This window comes from Sorex fumeus, unplaced genomic scaffold, assembly GCF_029834395.1.
Source record: "Sorex fumeus unplaced genomic scaffold, SorFum_2.1 ptg000025l, whole genome shotgun sequence".
Lineage (NCBI taxonomy): Eukaryota > Metazoa > Chordata > Mammalia > Eulipotyphla > Soricidae > Sorex > Sorex fumeus.
This window is the reverse complement of record NW_026606082.1, coordinates 826,719-852,257: the sequence shown is the minus strand read 5'-3', so window position 1 is coordinate 852,257 and position 25,539 is coordinate 826,719. Positions and strand designations below refer to the sequence as shown.

General features: G+C 58.7%; 1 protein-coding gene across 2 annotated transcripts; it reads left to right on the top strand.

Annotated features, from left to right (window-relative positions):
• The first annotated feature begins 772 nt into the window (after window positions 1–772).
• SART3 (spliceosome associated factor 3, U4/U6 recycling protein) lies at window positions 773–25,539 on the top strand. 2 transcript variants are annotated; one of them, XM_056114458.1, is made up of 19 exons: window positions 773–1,129; window positions 5,882–6,008; window positions 6,196–6,300; window positions 6,948–7,132; window positions 7,747–7,798; window positions 8,983–9,107; window positions 13,039–13,194; window positions 14,160–14,298; window positions 15,099–15,206; window positions 15,733–15,810; window positions 15,891–15,949; window positions 16,967–17,076; window positions 18,725–18,837; window positions 19,717–19,793; window positions 20,620–20,788; window positions 21,728–22,164; window positions 22,901–23,053; window positions 23,857–24,047; window positions 24,563–25,539. In XM_056114458.1, the coding sequence occupies exons 1-19, from the start codon at window positions 773–775 to the stop codon at window positions 24,738–24,740; spliced, it is 2,919 nt and encodes a 972-aa protein (XP_055970433.1). In that variant the 3' UTR covers window positions 24,741–25,539. The 2 variants fall into 2 exon arrangements, with proteins under 2 accessions (XP_055970433.1, XP_055970432.1); XM_056114457.1 differs by having other exon boundaries at window positions 7,693–7,798.

Here is a 25,539-nt window from a genome sequence, read left to right as displayed (position 1 = left end):
CGAAATATCCCAAGCGATTCTCGATGCGATTCAACCCGCTGATAGACAATAAGCCTGGCGCCCGGCAATGCTGTGCTCCTTTGAAAAAGGGAAGATCACTGGTAAAGGAAACAAGCACTGGTTTTCGGAATGCGTCTTATGTTCATGTAAAGAATTCACAAGTTGGATGCCGACCTAGCTCCCGAACACTGAGTATATAGTTTACTACCGTGGGTTTGCAGAGTACGAGTTTATAAGATTAGCAGGTGTCACGTAACGCCCACAGGCGCCAGCTATCAATAAGAAGGCGGGATCTCGTTGGGAACTGGGGCTTCAACGAAATGGTGGAATCGCTCTTTCCCCGAGGAGTTGGATTTTCCTTGCGTTCGAGGTTCAGTCGCTGGGGCGACGACCACTAACCCGAAGCGCCGAGGCGGGTGCCCCGAGAGCGCTTGACCTGCTCAAGATGGCGCCACGCCCTTCGCTAGCGACATCACGCTCCCTCCATAACGTCCCACGGTTTTCACTTCCGGTGCCAAGGCCCAGGCTCTGCCCGAAGATGTGCTGGACCCCGCGGCGCGTCGGTCGAGCGTTTTCTCAGACGCGGACCCTTCACCGGCCCGTGAGACGCCGACGCCGGCTGGCCAGAGACGTCTTCGGTCCCGCGAGGCTCCGGCCCGCCTTCCCGAGCGGCGAGAGTGCGGCGTTCCGGTCAGGCGCGCGCCGCGGGCAGCCTGCGCCCCCGCCGGTCTTGCGGCGGCCGCCGAGGACCCCGGATCGCTGGGCGCGCAAGATGGCGGCGGCGGCTGCGAGCGCGGCTGCGGGGCCGGAGGCTGAGCCCGGGGCCGGGCCCGGGTCCGAGGCGGGGGAGGCCGAGGGGAGGCCGGCCAAGGCCCGGAGGAAGGGGCCGTCGCGGGCGGGGGCCGCGGCGCCCCGCCAGGCCATGGGGCCGGAGTGGGAGCGGCGGGAGGAGGGCGCGAGCGAGAGCGACGGGGACCCGGAGGAGGAGGAGGAGGAGGGGGAGGGGGAGGAGGGGGAGGGGGAGGACGCGGCGGCCTCGTCGGCCGAGAGCTCGGCCGGGGAGTACGAGTGGGAGTACGACGAGGAGGAGGAGAAGAACCAGCTGGAGATCGAGCGCCTGGAGGAGCAGGTGGGCGTGGGCGTGGGGGTCCCGCGGGTCCCGCACGCCCCCCAGTGCCGGGCGGTGCCCCCCGAGCTGCTGGAGTCCCCCCCCCTGCTTGGGGGCGCAGCCGAGTTTAGCTCCGGGGGGTCCACCCCGCACCCCGCACCCCCCGACTCGCAGCGGTGGTGCAACGAGCACGGGCCGAGCCCAGGTCGAGGGGTCCCCAGCCCCGTGGTCCACCCGGGAACTAACTGCGGGGCCGGGGCAGGACCCGCTTTCTGCAGGCGCGCTGCAGAGCCGCCCTCGGTGCAGGGCGCGGTGAGTTTCCCTGCGGGGATGCAGGGGCTGGGCTGGAACCGCCCCCCTCTCTCTTCCAGGGCCCTGCTGGAGAGAGAGCTGGAGAGCGAGGAGGGGCTTTCTGCTGGGGGCCCTGGGAGGGCGCGTGGGGCGGGTTCGGAGGGGCGTCTGGACGCGACGGAGCTGGCTCCTGCTTGGTGGGCGAAAGGCAGACACTCCGGGGTGGGCCAGGGGACAGAGGTGCTCAGAGTCCCCCTTTCGGACCCGGGGACAGGTTTGCTCCGAGTCGCCCCTGCGGAGCTGGGCAAACTCCGGGCCAGAAGTTGTTTTGCAGCGGTGACGCCCTTAGCCCAACTGGGTATGGCTTTGCCCAGGGACATCAGTGGGGATGTTTTTGTTGGGTGTTCCAAGTGGTGATGACCGCTTCGTTCCTTCCACGGTCATCGCCAGGGATCGGTGAAGACGCCGGTCCGAGGGGTCACCGTTTCGGCTTCTTATGAGTCGATTGGGTCGTCCGGTTAGTTTTTCTCGAATAGACGGGGCGTGAGATGGGAGCGCCAGGTGGGTAGTGCCCCTGTCTTTGGAGGGATCTGCCTTGCAGGCTTGACACTTTTCTTTTTTGGGGGGTGGGTAGTCTGAGGTCACACGTGGTCACTCCTGGTGAGGCAGTGGGACCGTTTGGTGCGCAGAATCGGGGCACCCAACCGGGCCCTGCATGCTAAGCAGGCTGGCAGCCCTCTGAGCTTCCCCATCCAGGATTTCGGCCCTGAGCCTTTCTTTCAGAGAGCTGTGTGCCCCGTCGGCCCTCCCTCTCCGCGAGCGACGGGAAAAGGGCTTATCTGGCCGAAAGGAGTGGGTGCTGGGTGCCAAGGTCAGGTCCTGGCCGAGGGCCCCTTGCTTGCTTTGGAGAATGGCTTTTGCTGCCCATGTGCTCACTGTGGACTGTCCTGCCTGTGTGGGTCGTCAACAGTGGGCAGCTCCCCCCCAACCCCCCCACCCTCAGCACATGCTGTGTGAGTCCAATTCCCCTGAATCTCAGCCTCTAGTCACAGCTAAAAGATTTTCTGGGTGTTGTGTGTGTGTGTGTGTGTTTGGATCTGAAGTTCAAACGGGCCCCTCACGGTGTCTTGGGCAGACTTGGGAGCGCAGACCAGGGCAGCGTGTGTGGCCCCGGCTGGGCACTGGCGAGGCATCGCACAGCCGAGTTCAGCTCCCTGTGCCAGTGACATCCCCGTGGGTCATTTATTTCCTTTTGGTTCTGGGGCCACACCCTGCTGTGCCCGGGACTGACACTGGCTCTGCCCTCGGGATCCCTCCTGGTGGGGCTCGGGGGGAATATCTGCGATGCCCCGAACCGAACCGGGTTTGGTCACGTGCGAAGCGAACACCTTCTCTGGCCCTCCGGGGGGTGACCTGAAGGTTGGAATCGGGTCCCCCACGCGGCTGCCACCGAGCTGACACAGCCCCACGCGCCCAGAGCTCCCGGCACGGTTTGTCACGTGGCAGCCTGGTCCGGCCTTGAGGCCGCTGCTATTCCTCCTCCCCTGTGAGCGGGAGGTGGGCGTCAGCAGCCGACCTCAGACCTCGCAGGGTCCTGGCGAAGCCTCCTCTCGCTCTGACGTGCGGGTCCAAACGCCCCGTGCCGGGACCAGAATAGAGCGCACATTGCTGGCACTAAAGGGGCTCTGAAGGGGGCTCCTGTACTTCTCGGCACCTCCACATAGAGCAGAGCCTATATTTTGACCTTTAAAGAACAACAAAGCAGACATTTAGGCCCCAGATTTTATCTGTGTCACTGGGGGAGGGGCGGATAATACAACCCCAAACACCCAGATGTTTATACGGAACCCTCCCGAGGCGGTTTCATGGAGAGCTGCATTCGCACCGACTCGCTTCCCCCATCCGCCTCGGCCCTCCCGAGCCCCGCACTGGCCACATCTGCCTCCCAGCGGTGACGCTCCTGCCCCCGCAGCCTCCTTCCTGCTCACAAGCCGTCTTCCCATCCGATCCGGGTGGGCCGAGAGTGATGGGGTGGCAGGGAGCGCCTTGCAGGTGTTCAGCAAAGTTCACCCTCTCCAAATGTCACTTCGGTGTTCCCCAGGTGACATGCTTGACAGTTCAGTGGGGAACTCAGTGCATCACGACAGGCCCCCGCTCAGCCAGTTACTTTCTCAAATCCGTGTGCTTGCATCTCTTTTTTTTGGAAATAAAATGATTTTGGGGGGACGTGCCATAGGGATCAGTGGGAGACCCGGTGGTTCCGGGAACCCGCCCTGGGCTTCAGGAATGCCCAGCACGAGCCCCGTCACTGACCCCGTCTCTCTGGTCCTTCTTTCTCTTTCTACGCTTGGAGTCTTTCTCCTCTGGCTTTGACCTGGCTCTGTGCTCAGGGCTCACTTCTGGGTGATTAACCAGGCAGGGCTGACCACACGCGAGGCAAGTGTCTTAACCCCCGCATTATCTCAGCCAAAACTTGTATCTGGATGCCGGGGATTCGGCTCAGGTTGAGTTCTTGCCTTGCGTGTGTGGGGCCCTGGATTTGGTCCCAGACGGATTACAACCAAACCACAGCAAATTAGAGGGATCTGAAAAGTGGCCACGTGGTGAAAGAAAGGCCGACTGCAGTCAGAAGGTCCCCACAGTGGGGGGAACGGAAAGTGCGTGGACACTGAACAGCAGACAAAGGACTGCCACGTTAGCGGGGTAGATGGAGCACTCACAAAACTCAGCAACAGAAACACAAACTGCCCCACGGAAAATGGGGCGAGGGGCTGAATAGATCCTTGCACAGATGCCCAGCAAGCAGAGAAGAAAGTGTCCGCTGGTGATCAGGGAGGTGTGTCAATCAGAGGGTGTGTGTGTGTGTGTGTGTGTGTGTATCTGAAATTCAAACGGGCCCCTCACGATGTCTTGGGCAGACTTGGGAGCGCAGACCAGGGCAGCGTATGTGGCCCCGGCTGGGCACTGGGGAGGCATGGCACAGCTGAGTTCAGCTCTCTGTGCCAGTGATGCCCCCCACACCAGGAGAATGGCCTGGATCAGAAAGCCTGGAGCCACCAGTTCTGACAGCGTGGCAGGACAGGACTCCATTCTCTCGTCCCGGGGATGTCTTCTGGCCCAGCATCTATGGAAAGCACTTTTGTTTGTGGGGGTAGAGGCAACGCCCAGGGATGCTCCAGGGTTTACTGCTCCTGGCTCTGTGCTCAGGAATTACTCCTGCACTCAGGAATTCGGGGGACCATGTGGGATGCCGGGGATCAAGCCCAGGTCGGCCTCGTGTTGTGCCTCATGTTGTGCTCATGTTATCTCTCCAGCCCTCTATGGAAAATAGTACGTCAGCCCCTGAAAATATTAAAAATGGAACTTCCATGTACTCTGGAGAGCCCGCTTTATGACATTCATGTCAAGAAAACTGAAACACGAACATGAGAAGGTCTCTGGTCCCCTGTGTCCACTGCAGTCTTGTTCATATACAGCCAAGGCCTGGACACGGCCCCAGTGCCCAGTTGCTTGCTGGTGGGCAGATAAGTTGAGCTGTCTGTACAATGGAATACTACTCGGCTCTGAGTAAAGATGGAATCCTGCCTGCCCTTACCACTTCGGTGCAGCTTTAAAGTGTCAAATTCCTTGGAAAAAAAAAGTCACGTAGAAGGACACATACCCACCGTTTGCACTCGCGTGCGGGGTACAGAGAAACCAAGCAAGGGACAGGGCTGGACAAAAAACGAACCCTGGGACCCCTAAGCCCCGTGCCCAGCCAGAAAAACGTGATTGTTCTAAACTTTCAGTTTGAAGCTTCCGGCCCAGTAGTGAACCCTAGTCACCCAGCCCTCCACCTCAGCAGATCCCAGAACCCAACAACGCTGTTTTTCTCTTGTCTCTGGCACGTTCCTGAATTCCCTTCTAAACTCCTCACGGCCTTGTCCATTCGAAGCCAGTGGTCTCCCCACATGATAGATGAGGAAACGGAGATGAATGATCTCTTTAAGATCACATTTCCTCTGTTTTCTTCACTTGATGTGTCCTTCTCTAGAGAGCCCAGGAGTGCTCCGCGCAGTTGGGACGGAGCCCTGGGCGTGTGAGGGTCGGCTGTCCCGGGGCTCCGCCTTCTCTCTTGGCCGCCCTCCTCCTGGGGCTGGAGAGGATGTCGCTCCCGGGAGCACGCTGAGGATTCTGCGGCCCGGGAGGATGAGTGTGGCTGGTCCCCACGGGTGATGGAGGCTGAGTGAATTTGCTTGGGGGGGGGAGCGGCGGGGGGGCGGTTTGTTTGCTTTTAGCTTCTGGTCAGGTAAACCCTGCGATGCTCCGGGCTTACTCCTGGTTCTGCACTCGGGAATCACCCCTAGTGGTGCTCCAGGCCCTAGAGGATGCCAGGGGTCGGCCGCATGGGAGGCAGACGCCTGGCCTGCTACACTGTCCCTCTGGCCCTGGCCGAGTTATCTTGATGGGGACATTTGACGTGCCACCGTCTGTCTCCTTCAGCTGTCCATCAACGTCTACGACTACAACTGCCACGTGGACCTGATCCGGCTGCTGCGGCTGGAGGGGGAGCTCGCCAAAGTGCGCGTGGCCCGCCAGAAGATGAGCGAGATCTTCCCTCTGACGGAAGGTGAGGGGGGCGCCGTCGTGTCGCGCGCCCGAGTGGGCCCCGCTCCTCGCAGGGAGCTCGGAACCAGAGTGTGAGCGCCGGGCCGGCCCGCTGTGCCTCTGGGGGGCAGGTGGGCGCTGTCGCCTCCTGTCTCACCACCTGTCTGCGGGTGGCCGGTGGTAGCGCAGCGGGGGCCGTTGTCTTGCAGAGCTCTGGCTGGAGTGGCTGCACGACGAGACCAGCATGGCCCTGGACGGCCTCGACCGCGAGCACGTCTACGACCTCTTCGAGAAAGCCGTGAAGGACTACATTTGTAAGTGTCCTCGGGGCTTCTCCTGACCGCCGTGGGGGCTCTGGCTGTTGCCCTCCCCGATGGTGGGCGTGGTGGGCAGGGCCCAGATGTGACTTTTTTTTTTTTTTTTTTTTTGGTTTTTGGGTCACACCCGGCAATGCACAGGGATCCCTCCTGGCTCCGCACTCAGGAATTACCCCTGGCAGTGCTCAGGGAACCATATGGGATGCTGGGAATCGAACCCGGGTCAGCCGCGTGCAAGGCAAACGCCCTACCCGCTGTGCTATTGCTCCAGCCCCCCAGATGTGACCTTCCGGAAGTCTCCTCTCGCGAAGGGACAGCGCTGGAGGCCTCGGGCTTGCGGGCTTGCCTGGCCTCCCAAGGGCTTTGTCGCCGTGGGCGGGTTCGTCTCCATTTGTGCTCTGTCGTCTGTGTGGCAGCTTTACATGGGTCAGTGACAGCAGAACTGATGGCTTTCTTTGAAACGGGTTTGCCAGCGAAAACGCAGGCCCCGGGAAGACACTCAGAGGCGTAAAAGTGTAGGAACCTTCTTCTGTGAAGGCTCACCCCTAGGGCGACTCACCCGCGTTCCTCCTGTTTTGCGTTTTCTTTGAAAGTTTGCAGATTTTCTGCCCTGAACTGATAGAGCAACCCTCTCTCACGCGTAGGTCCGAACATCTGGCTGGAGTATGGCCAGTACTCGGTTGGCGGGATTGGTCAGAAGGGCGGCCTGGAGAAGGTGCGCTCTGTGTTCGAGAGGGCGCTGTCGTCCGTCGGCCTGCACATGACCAAGGGACTCGCCATCTGGGAGGCCTACCGGGAGTTTGAAAGCGCGATTGTGGAAGCCGCCCGGGTGAGTGGCCCACCGCGTTCGCCTTTGAGTAGTTGGGCTGTTTCAGCATCACCTGTGTGAGTCCCTTGGGGGTGAGCGATCAGGTAAATTGGCAAGACGGGTTTTGACCAGAAATACCGTTGGTGCTGCAGTTTCTGTTGTTTAAAAACACCCACTGCTTTGGTTCACATGGTTCGGAGACACAAGGTAGCCATGCCCCTCCCTCCCCGACACCACCTCTGTGTTTCCACCCTTCATAGCCTCAGAACCCAACACTACAGACAAGCTACAACATCTGGGTCCTGGGGTCACCTGTGTCTCAGGATACTTAATCTTCTGCCTCCTTATAGTCCCCTGGTGACTTAAAAAAATAGAAAACAATCCTCCTTTCTTCCTCCCATTCTGTTTTCAGCAGAAGCTGAGGGAATGTTGCTTTTTTGGAGTCTGGCATTCTTGCCATAGTTGGCAGGATACTTTGTAGAGAAGTCATAGTCTTAGTTAGACTTTATTGTGAGAGGTGTTTTTTTTTTTAAAGTAGGAAGAGCCAGAGTTTGTCATTTACTGCGAATTTGCTTCTTTAGCCCATAGCTGTCTTCCTTTCCCCTTTTGACCGGGAACAAACCTTTGCTTCACAGCTTGAGAAAGTGGACAGTCTCTTCCGGCGGCAGCTGGCCATCCCCCTCTACGGTAAGAGAAACCCACTTGGCAGCAGCTGATGTTTGAGGTGTGCTGGGGGGCGTGTCGTGGAATCAGGCGCCGTGTGGCCACGCACGAGGCCGGTGTGGCTGGTGTTCACATTCTCAGTGGACAGGCTCACCATGGACAGGCCCCCTGGTCCAAGCCTCTCCGGAATGGCCCAGAGGAATCACAAGGGCTCGGGGGAGAGCCAGGAGGCAGACTGACTCCAGGCTTAAGAATTGTTGGGGAGCCAGAGAGGAGGTTTCTGAGAGGACAGAGGGATATTGATCCCCTTGCGCTTATGGGGATTTATCGAGAGCGCCATGGAACACTCCAGGAGACCTGTCTTCTGCGACAGAGCGAGGCTTTGCACGACTTACTTTACGTCACATCATTCGGTGGTGCTCTGGGTCAGGAGCATTGCTGGGCAGGGTTGGAGGTGGGTTCCCTCCCGTGAGGGGGTCCCTGTCGTTGGGCGCATGTGGCTCGGCCGCCCTTTGACGGTCTGCAGCACGAGTTGACGTGTTCCTGAGTTAGGACAGTTTGGGGCTGCTGCCTGGTTTGATTCCTCAGCGTGGTGTGCTGTGGGCCCTCAGAGTGTCTGACAGCCTCCTCGGAAGTCATGCATTAAGTCTCTTTTTACTTCCTGGCTCTTTCTGGATTTAATTTAGCCTAGAGGAAAGTGTCTCCCCCACTACATCCTTGGGTGACCTACAGAAAGGTTTCGAAAACTGAGCTGGCTGCTGGTTTCGTCTCGCACACCAGCGAGCAGCCGAGTCCCATCGTGAGTGGGCCTCAGAGCGGGGCCTCACTGCCTGGCTCAAAGCCTTGGGCTCCTGGGAACTGTCGATGACTTATGTGACCACCTCAGCTGGGAGATGGATTTTCAGTCCATCCTGCCTCGGGGAGTTTTGAGAGTTGAAAGCGTTTCGGACCACGTTGGCACTAGGTAGATGTTCGTCCGTTCGGGTAGCTGTTGGTGCCGTTAGCTGGTTAATTGGTTGGTCGGGACCCCGAGGCAGTGCTTTGAGATGGTCTTAGGCCCAGTCGAAGCAGTTGAGCCGAGAGTACCGCCAGGAAGGGCTGTTGTCTGTGGCCCCAGATGTGGGAGGCGCCGTAGTCACGTGGGTTAGCCTGTCTGGGCTGATAGCCTCCATGGCAAGATCCATGGGGCTGAATCCATCTTTCAACAGATATGGAGGCCACGTTTGCAGAGTACGAAGAATGGTCCGAAGACCCAATCCCAGATTCGGTCATTCAGAGCTATAACAAGGCCCTGCAGCAACTGGAGAAGTACAAGCCCTACGAAGACGCACTGGTAAGAGGGGCTGCTCTGTGACGGACTTCTCACTAGTTTCCCCCGGTCAGTTGGAGCAAGTAAAGCATTGCCTTGGAGATCTTGTTTCATTGTGAAAAGTTTTTTTTTTAAGAGAAGTGTGTGTGTGTGTGTGTGAGTGTGTGAGTGTGAGATGCTGGTGATGCTCTACTCCTGGCTCTGTTGTTAGGAGTCCTCCTGGAAGTACACTGGGGGGTCTGTGTACGATGCCACGGAACCCTGTTCTGCTCTGCGCAGGGCAAGCGTCATGCCTACCATGCTCTCTCTGGCCCCTATTATGAAAAATTTAGAGTGTGGAGGAACACGTGCAGTCATACAGTTAACATACTAACAGTGCAGTGAACATCCCCGTACCCACCCAGGTGCAAGAAATAGGGCATTGCCAGGCCCGTGGGAGTCTCCCGCATGACCCTCCGTAGACTGCCTCCCGGGAGAGCTCCTCATTTTCCTGGTTTTTAGGATTATTTTTCTGTTGCTTTTCTTTGTAATTTTGCAGCCTCTGAACGCATTCTTAGTGAATCCATTGTTTCCTCTTGCTTGCTTTCTAACCTCTCTGTAATGGAAACTTGGTTTATTTTCTTTCATTCGAGTCTCTCGGGTTTTACTCCCGTTGGTAAGTGTGGTTCCAGCGTGTCTGTCTTTTCCCTCACAATTTTGTGCGTAAGCGAGTTGGGCTGTTTCTTGATCTCTGCTAGGTTGAGCTGTATTGCTCAAACCGTTTGGTGTGTCCGTTTTGGCATCCACCAAGAGAAGCGCTCGTCACCGTGGAGGGAGTGGGGCTTCGGGGCCCTCGGCCATCGCTGAGCAGTGGTCCTTCGTCGCTTCTCCTCCGCTCCGTAGCAGAGGTCTCTGCGCCTCTTGCCAGCCTGACCTACTGATTTGCGCCTGGCAGTTAACCGGCGTGATGAGTCTGAAACGGAAGTTTTCTTTTGTGTTTGGCCAAGTGTCGTGACGTCGAAATGCCTGTTGGCCGCTCGGGTGTCTCCTTCTTTTGCGAAGGACCCGTTGAGGTGCTTCACTCATGTTTCTGAAGGTCCGTCTTTTCTCGCCGAGTTGTGGGTCCCAGATCACTCTTCTGTTCGGTTGTTCGTTTTGTATCGCAACGTGCCGCACGTGAGTTTTGTTTTCCCTTACGGCATCTTTGGCTCAACAGGCCTTGATTGTGCTTGGATTTCTGAGTTGTCCTTTGGTTGGGATTGAGAGAAAACTCCTACTATTTCGAGTCATGACTGTGCTTGGCTTTGTTTTCTTCTGACAGTTGAGAGATTTGTATTGCGACTCAGGGCTTCCCCAGGGGTCTGTGTTTGTGTCCGCGCTGAGATGGGGTCCTCATGTCTGCTCTGACAGAGGTGAATCCCGTGTCCGCTCTGAGGTGGCTCCTTACGCCTTGCTCAGAGCCTGTCCCACCGGCACTGCTGTTGGTTTCACTTTGGCCTCAGTGTATGTTTACTGCACACGTTTCTCGAATCTTTTCTTGCATCCTCTCTTTCAGTCGAAATCACTTTTTCTGTAATCTGGTTGCCTTCTACTGATTAGAATCTTCTGCACGAGACACTGGCTGGTAACAGATTTTCTAAATCTTTGTTTGGAAAAGCTCTTTACTTTGGTCTCCCTGAAAGTCTCCCAGATAGAATTCTGGACTGTTGGCTGTGTCCTTTGGCTTCTGTCATTGCTATTCAAAGAGCCATTCAGCACCTCTAGGAAGGAAAGTCTTACTTTGTGTGACCGACTTTAAGACCTCTCTTGGGCTTGACGTTCTCCCGCGTCTCTGCCGCGTGTCCAGTGTGACTGTTGCGTCTTGTGCGATTTGCCGGGCTCTGCTTCCTTCCGTTTCTCTCTTGGCAAAGCAGCGCCCCAGGCGTGGAGGGCCGGCCGCCCGAAGTTTGAGCCCCGCGCTGCTGCTTTCTAAGAGGAGGCCTGGTTTCCGCCTGGTACTCGGCGCCTGTGTCTCAGCGGCCCTGACTCTGAGAGGGGGACACTGGTGACCTGCCCCAGGCATCGTTGTGCAGCTCAGGTGCTTCCGAGCTCTTTCCTCCCCCTTGTTCTTGGGCCACATCCGGTGGTCCTCCATGTGTCCTCCTGGTTCTGTGCTCAGTGATCACGCCTGGTGGGCCTCGGGGTGCCACATGTGGTGCCCAGTGGTCAAACCTGGGTGGTCCTGTGCAGGACAAGCACCCTCCCTGCTGTACTGTTGTTTTGGCCTCCCAGGCAGTGTATTGCACACCTGGTGTGACTCCTGGCTCTGTACTCAGGTATCACTCCTGGACGTGCTCAGGAGACCAAATGGGAAGCTGGGGATTGAATCCTCGTATTGTCGCTATGGCCCCCCTATCTTAATCCTGCAAACGCTTAACCTTTGTTCAAGCAGATTTTTTGTATTTTTTTGCCCTAGTGTGTGTTTGCTGATGACTTTTAAAGACTTAAAAGATCGAATGTCGCATTGTAGCTTTTGACTGATGCAGTATGTCTAGGCGAATAGTTTGTTGTGGGTAATTAGTTTGCCATTACTAAAATATTGAATACATCTTATAGTGTATTCATCAGTATATATGCTCTTGCTGCCTCCGTGTTTTTTTTTTTCTTTCTCTCCTTTCCCTCCCCGCCCCTCATGAGGGATCACTCCTGACCCTGCTTGGGGGACTGTGTGCAGTACCTGGGATCAAACCCCTCCTCTCTCCTCTCCCTTTCCCTCTCCTTTTCTAATACTGGGTCACACCCTGCGGTGCTCCGGGCTGGCTTCTGGCTCTGTGCTTAGGGTTCCATCACTCGTGGCAGTGCTCGGGGGACCGTGCGTGGTGCCTGGAATCAAACCCGGGTCCGCTGTGTGCAAGAGTGCTGCCGCCCTGCCGTCCCCTCTCCATCCCTCCTGTCACGTGCAAGTGGTCGCCGCCACTGAAAGCAGAGATAGATATGCCCTGTGGAAAAACTCAGCGTGCTGTGGCTGCAGAGAAAGGTTGAAAAGAACGAGCTCCGTGGGGCTGGAGAGAGCGTCCGGTGGGAGGCCGCACAGCACTTGCACTGGCCCGCACACGGCCGACCAGGTCTGATCTCCAGCCGCCCGTAGGCCCACTGAGCACCGCCAGGAGAGAGTCCTGAATGCAGAGCCTGGAGTAACTCCTGAGCATTGCTGGATACGGCGCAAAGATAGAGAAAGAGAAGAGCTTTTGGCGTTGGGATGGGTTTATATTCAGCATAGCTTCTTTCCCTCCTTTTCTTTTTTCCTTTTTTGGCTCGGTCCCCAGCATGGCTTTTTCGATCTTCTGCATGCACCTGCACTTTGTCAGGACCTGATACTTGTAAAGAAAAATTTGAGATAGCTCATAGAATCGTTATTCTTTGTTTTTGTTTTTGTTTTTGTTTTTGGGTCACACCCAGCGATGCACAGGGGTTCCTCCTGGCTCTGCACTCAGGAATTACCCCTGGCGGTGTTTGGGGGACCTTGTGGGTTGCTGGGGATCGAACCCAGGTCGGCCGCGTGCGAGGCAAACGCCCTCCCCGCTGTGCTATTGCTGCAGCCCCTCACCGAGTTATTCTTGTGTGGATACATTTGCTCCACTCGGGCCGAGAAAGTGAATCCTGTTTTGGAGGGGTGGTCTGTGATGGGTCTCTTGTCCCTCAGTTTCGGGTTGGTTCCCAGCTTTAATTCCCTCGCACTGGGAGTGGGTTTAGGGAAAAGCGATGGACGAGGTGGAATGGGACGGGAATGGGTGTAGAGAAAAGCCCCTTTGTGACTGTCCCCACCCAGAGGCACTTGGGTCAGACCTGCAGACGGCCCAGGGTCGGGGTCTGCGGGCGAGGCGGGTTCTGAGGGTCGCCGGCCTCGCCCCGACCTCCTTTCCTCCTGAGATGTCTGTGCTTCGTGACGGCATCAGGTAGCTGGTCTCAGCCTCAGTGCACTTCTCCCCCGTCCCAGTTGAGTGCAGAAGCACCCCGGCTGGCCGAGTACCAAGCGTACATCGACTTCGAGATGAAAACCGGCGACCCTGCTCGCGTCCAGCTGATCTTCGAGCGCGCGCTGGTGGAGAACTGCCTGGTGCCCGACCTATGGATCCGCTACAGTCAGTACCTAGTAAGACGCCGCGCCGCTCTGCCCCTGCTCTCCGGGTCGGGCTCCCCCTCGCCGCTCTCGCCTCCTTCCATCTCCCGCTCCTCTGCCGCTTCTCCCGACGCTTGGGTTGCTGTTACTTTTGGAGGGGCGTGACTTTCTCTGTGATCTTTTGTTATCGATCGTACATCGGTTCACAGCGGTTCCAGCGTTTGTCTGCTGCAGGGGTGTTGTGTCACCCACGGTGCCCTGCGCTTTTGAGTCATTTTGCTGGGTTTGTTGTTGTGGTTGCTGTGGGGACCACATCAGGCGATGAGGGGGGCGAGGGCCACTGCTGGTGGCGCCCGGGGGCCCCAGGTCTGACCTTGTCTCCACGGAGCCACGTCCTGTCTCCTTGAGTTTTAAGAAGTTAATCTGTTACCAGTTTGACTCCTGGGACCATCGCAGGGGTTTTCCCTTGAGCCTTACATTTCGGGGAACTGGGGCTCTGCGGATGGAGGGGGGTGAGGGGCGCACTCCCGGCCTGCGTGGCGGCGTAGACAGTGTCCGCAGCTCCGGGTCTTCTGCTGGGTGCTCCCTCCCGTGCGCCTCTGTGCTGATTGGAAGAAACCAAGCAGCCACTCCCATTTCACGGGTGGCCGTTCCAGCCCGTGTGTGCGTGTAACAGACCCAGGGGGGCTCTGGGCGGGGTCCGACTCGCTGGCGCCTTGGCCCGAGGTTCGGCTCTCTCGGCCCCCCCCCCCCCCCCCCCAGTCCTCCCCACGCAGGGTTTCTCTGTGGAGGAAATCAGTTACGAGACAGGGTTTGTGTCTGTCTGGATTTTCGTGTCGGCGCCTCCCCAGCAGTGCAGGGGCCGTCAGGGCCGCTCCAAGGGGCTGAGATTTGCCAGGAAATACCCCAGTGGCGTCGCCCGGCGGGACCGGGGCTGGCTGGTGCCTGGGGAGGGGTGGCCTCAGTTCCACCTCCTGAGCCTCGACTCCTCCTCCCAGGATCGGCAGCTGAAAGTCAAGGAGCTGGTTCTGTCCGCGCACAGCCGAGCCGTGAGAAACTGCCCGTGGACGGTCGCCCTGTGGAGCCGCTACCTCCTGGCCATGGAGAGGCACGAAGTCGATCACCGGGTGATTTCTGGTGCGGATGGTTTTGCGGACGTGCTGTGTCTCTGGGTTCAAGTTAGAGCTGTAACAGACGCAGGCGGGACAGTGAGGGGCTGAGGCCCTACCCGCAAGCCGTCATCCTCCCTTGGGTTCTCTGTCACCATGTCTAGTCACTGAGCGCTTCCAGGAGTGACCCCTGAGCACAGAGCCAGGGGACGCCAACCACCCTCACCCCCCAACGCAACAGTAACAAAATTGTTACAGGGTGCTTTGAAATATTGAGAACTGATGACTAAGAAAGAATTTCTCTGTGGGAGATGGGTGGCTTGGACGTTTGATTTTTGGGGGGCCGCACTGGCAGTGCTCAGGGATCACTCCTGGTGGTACTCAGGGGACTCTCTGGGGTGCCCGGGATAAAACCAGCCGTGTGCAGGGTGAGCTCCTTGCCTGTTCTCCGATCTCTCTGGCCCTCTGGGAGGTGCTTTTGGCTTGCTAGAGCTTTTGTGATTGTTCGGGGGCCGCACCTGGCCGTGCTCGGGCTTTGCTCCTGGTGTTGTGCGAAGCTGAGCAGTGCGGGGGGCCTAGCTGCTGCCAGCCATGCCAGGGCGAGCACCGGAACCCTCCGTCCCTCGGGGCGCCTCTCGGCACCTTGCGTGCATTGCGATTTCCCGAGGAGGAGAAATGTTTTTCTCCGAACTTAATTGACCTGCGACTTTTATTGTCGGGCTTTTAAAAATCATAAGACGGCTTGTCGCCAGAGGCCTTTTCAGTGACAGTCCAGTAATCTACGCTAGCTTCCTCAGCGGCGAATCTCGGCTTTTTCTTCAACTCCAGGGACCTTTGAGAAAGCTCTGAGCGCTGGCTTCATCCAGGCCACAGACTACGTGGAGATCTGGCAGACCTACCTGGACTATCTGAGGAGAAGGGTGGACTTCAAACAAGGTGTGCCCCTCCGAGTGGGAGTTTCTCAGTGGCTCTTTGGGTGAGGTGCCCGGTTGCCCGGCTGCGTCCCGGTGGGGCCAGCGATGGAGACCCGCCCTTCGGCTAGAACTGTCCCTCAGAGCGTGCAGCTGTTTGAGTCTCGAGTTGGCCAGGCCCTTCAGGAAGCCAGTGGGAGCTTCCCGTTCTCTTCGGCGCCAGTCTCCTTCGTGCGTGTGTGTGTGTGTGTGTGTGTGTGTGTGTTTTTCTTTGGGTGACTGTTGTGTTTACGGTTTGAATCTTTGCAGGGCCACCCCCAACCCCTCAGACTCAGATACCAGCAGTGAACCCTCCCGATCACTCGCTGCCGGGTTCGCCTCTTTGAGCGAACCCTGCCCCTGCTGTCTGTGCTGCTCCTTCACCGTGTGCTGAGGGCAGGGGAGGCCGTTTGAGTTCTGTGCCTGCAGACAGAGAGCGTTCCCAGGAGTCTGGGTGCGGGATTCAAATCGAACGGGGTCGTGACCCATCCCCTCCTCGCGCTTTCTGACAGACTCGAGCAAAGAGCTGGAAGAGTTGAGGTCTGCGTTCGCCCGCGCCCTGGACTACCTGAAGCAGGAGGTGGAGGAGCGTGAGTGCAGCCCCGTCCCCCGCGCGGCTCCGTCCCGGCGGGTCTGGCACCTCTGACTTGGGTCGTTCTCGTTCTTCAAGGGTTCAACGAGAGTGGGGATCCCAGCTGTGTGATCATGCAGAACTGGGCTCGGATTGAGGTAAATGTCCTGGTTGTTTTTCCGTTGGGGATTGAAACGCGGAGTCACGTGCAGAGGCTCGTGCTCCGCCGCTAGCCACTGTCCGCGGCCGGTAAATGGTTTTGAGAGGCACGTGATAGTCGGGCTCCTTCGGGATTCTTCTCAGTTAACCTAGCCGGATGTCCTTGTTCTCTGTTTGTTTTGGGGCCACACCCAGCCGTGCCCAGGGCTAACTCCTGACCCTGCTCTCGGGCTCGCTCTTGGCAGGGCTGGGGACACCTTACAGGGGTGCCGGGGATCGAACCCGGGTTGGCTGTGCCCAGAGCAGGCCCCTTACCTGCCGAACCGCCTCTTCAGCCCTCGAATGCCCGTTTCCACCCGAGCGGAGTGCCAGGCCCCTGGGCAGGGTGTCGGAATGCCAGGGCTTCTCCTTTTCTCCTCCCCGGGCCGGTGCTGCCAGCCTGGTGCTTTGGCCGGTGCTGAGGGCATGTGGTCTCTGTGCCAGTTGGATATCCGGATAGGTAGAGGGTGTGAGCAGCTGACTGTTGTTGGGACCCGGAGTCCCAAGGTGAGGAAAGCAGGAAACTCCCTGGTCGACCCATAGAAGAATTCTTGTCGTGTTTGTTCGGGGCGGGGGGGGGGGGGGGGGTCCATTTGAAGAGACATTCCGCTGGTACTTTCCGGATGGGATGTTTGCTCTTGACCCTTTCAAGGAGGACATGGCCGAGGCTTGGGTCAGACCACCTCCTGAGTCCCGTTGTCATTGACGGGGCTGGCGTTTGCTCCCGGACTGTCTCTGGTTCAGTCCCGGTGGTTGGCTTAATAAAACTCAGAAGCCAGCGGCTAGCCCAGATGCAGGGCTGCATGGGCCCCCACTTTGTCTTCTCCAGCAATCCATGCCCCTGCGGGGGCGGGCAGAGGGCTGGGGGCCGCGGCGGGCTTGGCGCGGCTCATCCCGGGGCTCTGAAGGCCCGTCTGTTTGCAGTGTGTCGGGGTCGGGTGCTGAGGCCGGAAGGTCACGCCCGTCCCTGACCGTAGGCTCGGCTGTGCAACAACATGCAGAAGGCTCGGGAACTCTGGGACAGCATCATGACCAGAGGAAACGCCAAGTTCGCCAACATGTGGCTCGAGTACTACAACCTGGAAAGGTAACGCCCGGGGGGGGGGGGGGGGCATCACCACGCCAGTGCCCTTGTCCCCCGCTCCCTGTTCCTTCCTCACGCTGGGCTGCCAGGGCCGGTCGGAGCCTGGGCCCTCCTGCCCTGCTGCCTGTCCTTCCGGTACTCTGGCTCGTGGCCGTGTTTGGGCTGCGCGCTGTCATCTGGGGGCTCTCTTTCCCGACCCCTTTGTATGTAAGAGTATGGAATACGAAAGAGCATGATGGCTTGGGCGTGGGCTTTGGGGCGTCTTTGACCCTGGGTTTTTTTAAAAAAGAGAAAGGCAGTCCTAGTGTCCATGTTTTTCTTTCTTTCTTTCTTTTTCATTTGCTTTTTTGGGTCACACTCGGCGATGCACAGGGGTTCCTCCTGGCTCATGCACTCAGGAGTCACTCCTGGCGGTGCTGGGCGACCGTGTGGGATGCTGGGAATCAAACCCGGATCAGCCGCATGCAAGGCAAACGCCCTCCCCGCTGTGCTATCACTCCGGCCCCTCGTGTCCATGTTCCAAGCACAGCTGTTCTTGCGAGTGACAGTGAGTCATGTTCCAGAGAAACGGTGTTCAGGGGAAGAGTCCCTAGTTCATCCTGCAGCTGGGTCAGTCAGGTGGCAGCCATGCGTTCGTGCGTGTGTGTGCGCGTGACGGTGCAGAGGTGCTTGAGGTGGGAGCCCGTGGACCCAGGAGAAATGAAAGGCCACACCCTTGGGTGAGAGCCCGCTCCAGTCTTCGCTGGCCGCACTGGGGGAAACTCCAGCACGTCCCTGCTGTTGGGAATCGTAACTGAGCTATTAGGAAAGGAGTTTTGCTCCCCTGAAAGGGTCCCGGAGACTCAGCGGCACGCAGCCCGTTTCTTGGCAGGGGTAGGTGACCTGGTGCTGCTCTGGGTTTGCCCCTGGCGATGCTCAGGTCCATCTGTGTTGCCAGAACTAAACGGGGGTTGGCGGCACCCAAGCAAAGTGCCTTAGCACTTGTGCGTTCTCCCTGGCCCATGGATTGTTTCGGGGGGTGGGGGAGGGACCCAGATTTGGGTCACACCCAGTGGTACTCGGGACCCTGCCGAGGAATCATTCTCTGTGGTGCTCAGAGGAACCACACGTGGGACCCAGGGCCAGCTGCCTGTCGGGCCTCAACTCCTGTCCTCTCCCGCCAAGCCTTAACTTAAAAAGTTGCCGCCACAGAGCTTCCTGACATCCTAATACGCGTGTATATACATACACACATATGTACATACATATAGACACGTGTACGCGCGTGTGTGTGTGTATTTATATATATGCTGTCTTTGTGTATCCGTAAGTGTTCTCAGCTGTGAGAACGTACTGTTTCATGGTGGTGATTCACAGATTAGTGAATTCTTATAACTGTCGAGGTCAGCAGTGCGTCTTTCTCTGGCAGTGCGGTAAAAAAGTCTCCAGGTCTGACCATTGGCTGTCCCTGGTTCGGTGACTCTCCCCTTGGGTAGGGAGACTTTGGGGACTTCGAAGGTGACACGGAGAGCTTGGCTCCCCTCCTGCACTGTCAGTGTGAGGCGCAGAGCACTGCAGTCCCCCCGGCCTCTGCTCATGAGGGTCTGCGTGCGTGCCTGTCCCTCGCGTCCCCTCATGTGCTGGAGGCAGCAACTGTCCTCTTCTGCCCCAGGGCCCACGGCGACACGCAGCACTGCAGGAAGGCCCTGCACCGGGCCGTGCAGTGCACCAGCGACTACCCGGAGCACGTCTGCGAGGTGCTGCTCAGCCTGGAGCGCACAGAAGGTGAGTGCCCGCCCTGTCCTGGCGCCCGTGTTCCGAGACGGGCGCTCTGACTCCCTGCGGGAAGCGCGCCACGTGGCTCTGGGGCGCTCTCAGCGTTTTTCGTGGCGGGGCCCGTCAGCAGTGTCCTGTCAGGAGCCCGCGGCTCCCCTGTGACCTGACGCAACTGAGAGTGTCCTCGCGTTGTTAGCGTTTCTGGAGTCAGCCTCGCTCCAGCTCGGACCCCACGCCCTGGCACAGGCCACAGAGGGCAGACAGCTCGCGTGCTGTGCTCCTGCCGCCTGTGGCCCCTGTGGAATGTCACTTGACGCACTCTGGTGGACGACAGGGCATTGACCCCTGGGTGTTTGGTGGTACGGACATTTCGGGGCACCTCTTTGGAACATTTCGGTTCACACCTGATGGTGCCCCTTGGTCACTCCTGGCAGGCTGCAGGGGCCCTTTTGGGCTGCTGGGGATCGAGCCTGGGCAGCTGCATGCAATTGTCCTACTGACTGTATTACCTCTCTGGCCTGAAAAAACACCCCGTGATCATTTTGTGGGACTTCTTTTAAAGTCCTTCAGTCTGAATAATAAACGTCTTACATTAAGACTTTTAAAAATACTTGCCCCGAAGAAAACATATGAATATGATGTATATATTCTGCCTTTCTGATCTTTTCCTGAAAGAGGAAGGGATGCTTTCAATACGCCTGAATGAACTTTGAGTTCTGAAATTTCGAGCATACACACATAAATCCCAAAAAAGGGGAGTTTATGCCCCAATTCTCAGTGACTGATGGGAGAATCTCTCCTGACAGTGGTAAAAATTAGTGTGTTATGTTATATCTTTCAAAGAACCTGGAAAATGAAAGTTTTGTTTCTGTTTCTATTTGTTTGAAGGAACTTTAGAAGATTGGGATGTAGCTGTCCAGAAAACAGAAACTCGGTTAGCTCGTGTGAACGAGCAGAGACTGAAGGTAAGGACGCGTTTCTTGAAGGATTTTGGAACTGGCTGAGGATGTACCGGGAGAGTGCTCTTCCTCGAAGTATGAGGGCCTGGGTCCACACACACACACGCACACACACACACACACACACACACACACACACACAAAGAAAGTCCTTTGAATTGCTGGTTATTTTGGCAGTGCATTAGGAATATTTCTTGTCAAAGCGTTTGAGATCATCTTAAGTGCCTTTAATCGAAGTTAACGATGAAATATTCACATCAGTATTTAATCCTGCCTCGTGTAAGTTTTAGATTGACTTAAAACTTCAGCTCGAAAGATAAATACGCTTTGGGAGGAACTGGGACTCCAGAATCGATCCAGTAGACGAGAATCTAAAGGAGCCTCGTCCTGAGGGTTGAAACGTGGACACCCTCCGACTCATGCGGGGCGTAGACTTACAGATTAAAACAATTTTTTTTTCCTTTAAGAGGAACAAAGCACTGAAATGGCTTGAGCCCTTTCTGTAAAGGCTCCTGTAGCATTGTAGTTGCTTTTCGGTGGTTGTGCTGGTTGTCAGACCCAGAGCCTCACCTAGGCAGTGGCTGCAGCACTGGGCTCTGGCCGGGCCCAGACTGTGCTCTCGGTCTCGGTTCGTCCTTGGCTCCCCGGGAAGCCTGAGCAAACCCGCAGGGTGGAACCGGGCACGGGCGTCTCCTCTCGCTCACACCCGTTGCGTCTCGCTGGGTCGCGTGTTTCCCTCCCTGACTCCTCCGCTGCTCTCGCCCCATCACGAGGCGTCCATTTCTGGACTCCTGCCCCGGGTGACCGTCACTGTCCCCCTGCAATGTTCCAGGCTGCCGAGAAGGAAGCGGCCCTGGCCCAGCAAGAAGAAGAAAAGGCGGAGCAGAGGAAGCGGACTCGGGCCGAGAAGAAATTGTTGAAGAAGAAGAAAAAGACCAGAGGTGGAGACAAACGGAAAGCGGAGGAGGACGACGAGAGAGAGTGGGGCGATGATGAAGAAGGTAGCGCTGTCCAGGGTGTTCGCAGACAGCGGGCGGGAAAGTCCAGAGTCCCTCCCTCCGGCCCGGGAGAGAGGCCAGCGCGGGGCAGCCCCAGGCCTGGCTTCAGCCCAGAGCCTGGCGGACTGAGGACCGCCTGGGGGTCCCCGAGGCTCCCCAGGGGCAGCGCCGCCTCCCCGCCTCTCCGCCTGGCACCAGCGATCTTGTCCCCAGTGTTTCTGTGCCCCCTGGACTTCGGGGCTGGTCGAGGGGCGCGGGTGTATTTCAGTGGTCAGTCGCAGAGAGTTTCAAGGCTTCTGGAACTCGCTTTGCTAGCATCCAGTTGTCCACTAGAGGGAAGCGGTCACGGGGCCATCGCTCAGGAGACTTCCCTGAACTTGACCCCTTTCCGGGACCCTCAGAAATGACGGCAGGTGGCCCGCCGCCGTTCAGGACTCCGTTAGGGTCGACGTGGCACGTGACAGCGGTGGATGGACGGGTGTGGATGGATCCCAGAGACCAGACTGGTTCCCGGGCAAGGGCTGTGGGTCTCGCCCGCGAGTCGAGGAGAGCGAGGGCACGTTGGCGATGGCAGGTTGTGGGGGGGAACAGTGTGAGCACGGCCAGCTCAGGGACACGGGAAGGGATGGTTCGGCTTCGTCCGACAGCCGCGGGGAGAGGCGGCCCCGCCAGGTGCTGGCTTTCAGCAGTGACCAGTCGGAGCAGAGGGCTGTGCTCTCTCTCGAGGGACAGCTGGGTGTCGGGGACTTGCTTAGGGATCACGGGCTCTTCGTGGTGCTCTCCCGAGTGTCCTCGATCCTGCGCTGCCCAGCCCCAACCTGCCTGGGCTTTGGGGACAAGCCCTGGAGCTGCTGCCTGTGGCTGGAGACGCCGTTGCTGTGGTGGGCGGGAGGCTCCTTTCCCGGAGGCGTCCCTCACCTGTCCCTCTCCGATGACCCGCAGAGCAGCCGAGCAAGCGCAGGAGGGTCGAGAACAGCATCTCCCCCGCTGCCGAGGCGGCCCAGGACCTCGAGGCGGAGACGGGGCTCTTCGGGCGGAGTGGCCCTGCGGACGCCGACACCCCCCCGAAGCAGAAGAGGGACTTGCCCAAGGTGGCCCACGACAGCAGCAAGGACAGCATCACCGTCTTCGTCAGCAACCTGCCCTACAGCATGGGGGAGCCGGAGGCCAAGCTCCGGCCGCTCTTCGAGGCCTGCGGGGAGGTGGCGGAGATCCGCCCCATCTTCAGCAACCGGGGCGACTTCCGGGGCTACTGCTACGTGGAGTTCCGGGAGGAGCGGGCGGCCCTGCAGGCGCTCGGCTTGGACCGGAAGCACGTCGAAGGGAGGCCGATGTTCGTCTCCCCCTGTGTGGACAAGAGCAAGAACCCGAACTTCAAGGTAGGCTTGCTGCAGAGAGCACGCCGTTCGCGTGGGGCTGTCGTAGAGCAGAGGCCCCCAGACATGCTCGGCCTGCCTCTCCCTGTCCCTGTGTAGAAAAGGATTCCTCCGTGCCTCTTAGGCATCCCCCTTCTTTAAGGGGACAAATGCAAAAGCGTGTGCCCCCCCATACACACACACACACACACACACACATTTACACACTCAACACACACACCAGTTTTACCTGATGCAGCATCCAGCCAGCACCGGGGATTCCCCACTCCTTGGGAAACGGCGTGGCTGCAGGGGTCCTAACTGCCCCCTCCAGCAGTGGCCACTGAGCGATCTGCCTGGGCTCGGGGCTTCTTAAGCGATCCACTTAGGGGCCAGAAAAATAGGACAGCGGGTAAACTGCTTGCCTCGCCTGTGGCCGACCCGGGTTACGTCCCCCGCGCCTTCCAGGAGGGAGTCCCTGAGCCCGGAGCCAGGACTGAACCCCCGAGTGCCACTGGGTGCGGACCCAAAACGAAAGCCTGAGAAGGAGCGCCCTAGTGGGTGGCCCAGACCCGAGCAGCTCCCGAGCTCACCGGGGTGTGAGCACTTGAGATTCACACCGGTTGCCTGATGGTCCGCCCCCGAGCTGAGAGGAGCCGCTTCCACGGCCATCGCGTCACCAGGGAGGCGCGAGGGCCCTTGGGCGGGGCTGTGCCGGGCTCCCGGCCGGTCCTCCCTCCCTCCCTCTCCTTGCCTGCAGGTGTTCAGGTACAGCACTGCGCTGGAGAAGCACAAGCTCTTCGTCTCGGGCCTGCCTTTCTCCTGCACGAAAGAGGAGCTCGAGGAGATCTGTAAGGAGCACGGCACTGTGAAGGACATCCGGCTGGTCACCAACCGGGCGGGCAAGCCCAAGGTCAGTGTCTGGGCACGTGCGGACGCCCGCGGCCCGGCCCAGTCCGGAGAGCGGTGGATTCTGGAGTAGGAACCGCTCCGGCCTGACGACGGGTTCGCGGGAGGAGAGCGGCTTGGTCCTCTGGCCCTGGACTCAGGAGTCTGTCTGCTGCGGCTTGTGGAAAGACGTCCGGGTCTGGGCAGTCAGGATGGCTCCAAGGGCTGGAGCACACGTGGCCCCTGCAAGGCCCGCGGTGCGGTCCCAGGGCCCGCCGTGGCCCCCCTGTCAGAGTGCAGCAGAGGAGGACCCCGGTGTGGATGCTCGGCTCGGGGCTCGTGTGGGTGACGTGACCTCCCTCCTGCTGACTTCCGTCTGTCCCCTCGTCTCCCGGGCCCGGCCTCAGCCCCCTGGCAGCCCCCTCCTGTGTCTTTTGGGAGTAGGACGTCTTGTCGTACGGCGTAAGCTGGAGGGGGGTTACCTGCCACCCACTTGTTGAGGCTAATTGGGTCTGAAGTCAGGGTCGGGGGCCACTGGGGCGGCTCGCCACGCCTGCTGCGTCTGTGGAGTGTCTTGTCCCTTTTTTTCCCCGGCTGGAGCAAGAGTAATTAAGATGGACTGCACTGAGGCAGGTCATCTGAAGTTGCCATCTGATGTCGAGAAATTGTCGGGGAACCTGAGGGGCGGGAAGCACTTGAGACAGGACCTTGGCCCCGGGAAGGGAGCTGGTGCGGGGACCCCCCAGCCGGGTCTCACTTCCGGCCCCGAGGGAGGAACGTGTCCGGATCCCGTGGCCCCTGACCCAGCTCTGGCTTTGCCTCCCCCAGGGCCTGGCCTACGTGGAGTATGAAAGCGAATCCCAGGCGTCGCAGGCGGTCTTGAAGATGGACGGCATGACGGTCAAAGGGAGTGTCATCAAGGTGGCCATCAGCAACCCCCCGCAGAGGAAGGTTCCGGAGAAGCCGGAGGCCAGGAAAGCCCCTGCTGGCCCCATGGTGCCACGGCAGGTCTACGGAGCGTAAGTGTCGCTGTGCTCTCCTGCGTGGCCCTGCTCAGGGGACGCCGGGCAGGCGTCTGGGCTCACGTCCACGCAGGGAGGGCCCGAGCCAGGCCTGCGGCCGACACAAGTGTTTGATGTAGTACGTTGGTCTTTGTCTTCTGGCAGCAATCATGTCCGAGTTCCCTCGGCTGCTTGAAGCCGTGGGCGTAGATTTAAAATCTTGCCAGGTCAGCCCCTGCCACTGTTGCCAGGGGAAAGTGAGGCTTGAGCGCAGGGAGGTGGGCGCACAGCTGCCCAGTGCGGGCCAGGTCCGAGGGATTCCGGCCGTCCCTCCCTGGACTGGCCCCCAGCTTGGTCCTGGCCTGAACTGAGGGACGAGATTCTTCACCAAGACCCCAGGCGATAGGAGTCGTCTTCGCGGTCTTGCTTTCCAGCCCGCATCTTTTGACTGGGGGGCTCAAGCTTCTCTGCGTAGCCGAATCGGGGTCCGCAAGCTGCCACTCCGCGGGGTTCACTCTGGTTTCCCCTTCCAGGCGGGGGAAGGGCCGGACCCAGCTCGCTCTGCTGCCTCGCGCTCTGCAACGGCCCAACGCCACAGGCCCTCAGGCCGAGAACGGCCCCGCGCCTCAGCCCCCGGGCCCTGCCTCGGGACCTCCGGAAGCCCCCAAGATGTCCAACGCCGACTTCGCCAAGTTGCTTCTGAGGAAGTGAATGGGACCTTGAGGAGAGGGAGATGCCTTACTCAGTGCTGGCCAGGAAGCCCCGCCAGCACCCGCTGGGCCCTCCCCCACGGGCCCCGCTGGCTTGTGCCGAGGGGAAGGGGCGGCCAGGATGCCAGCGACTCAGGCTCCCTCATATTGAGGGCGACCGGAGCACCATCGCTGCGGCTGGGCACGGGGCTGCTTTCCCGAGCTACTTCTGCGTCTTAAAGAGCGAAAGAGAAACAGAAGTGAGACTTTTGAGACCCACCGTCCAAATGTTTCTGGCCAGCTGTGGCCCCTTTTTCTAAGACACCAGTGCACAGCAGCGGTACCCCTCACCCTTTCAGTTCTGAAAAGAGAAAAGGGCAGATGCCAGGAATTCACCAGGCCTGTTTGGGTAGAGGGACGGGGCTCGGGGAGGTCCCGCAACACCACCGGATGGATTTTTGTTCAGGGGGGTTGTGCATTTTTATATGCTGTGTTTGTAAATGAGACACCCAGCCACCGTTTCATGTTTCCTAAAAGCAGAATACTTGTGACGTTTGTATAGGAATTCTTTGACCGTTTTCTTTGCCTTGTGGCTAGTGAGCCGTGTCCTTTGTCAGAATCCTTGTCTCGGCCCTTTGGTTTTGTTTGAACACCATGTCGAGTGCAAACTTAAATTCTCCCCACTTAGCTTTGTTCATTAAACTGAAGTTCTTGTTAACGCCTCTCGCCGAGGTGCTCAGCTGTACAGATACGGATGTCTTGGGAAATGGCTGTACCTTGCTGTATCTCACGGATGTGTAAATAGAACTTTTTGTAAGTCA

Bases quoted from the DNA above. Each gene is read 5' to 3' on its own strand.
- SART3 (XM_056114457.1), top strand. From the start codon at position 773: ATGGCGGCGGCGGCTGCGAGCGCGGCTGCGGGGCCGGAGGCTGAGCCC. The intron at 18,838-19,716 runs GTGAGTGCCCGC...ATTTGTTTGAAG, and splicing joins CAGCCTGGAGCGCACAGAAG to GAACTTTAGAAGATTGGGAT. The intron at 22,165-22,900 runs GTAGGCTTGCTG...CCTTGCCTGCAG, and splicing joins GCAAGAACCCGAACTTCAAG to GTGTTCAGGTACAGCACTGC.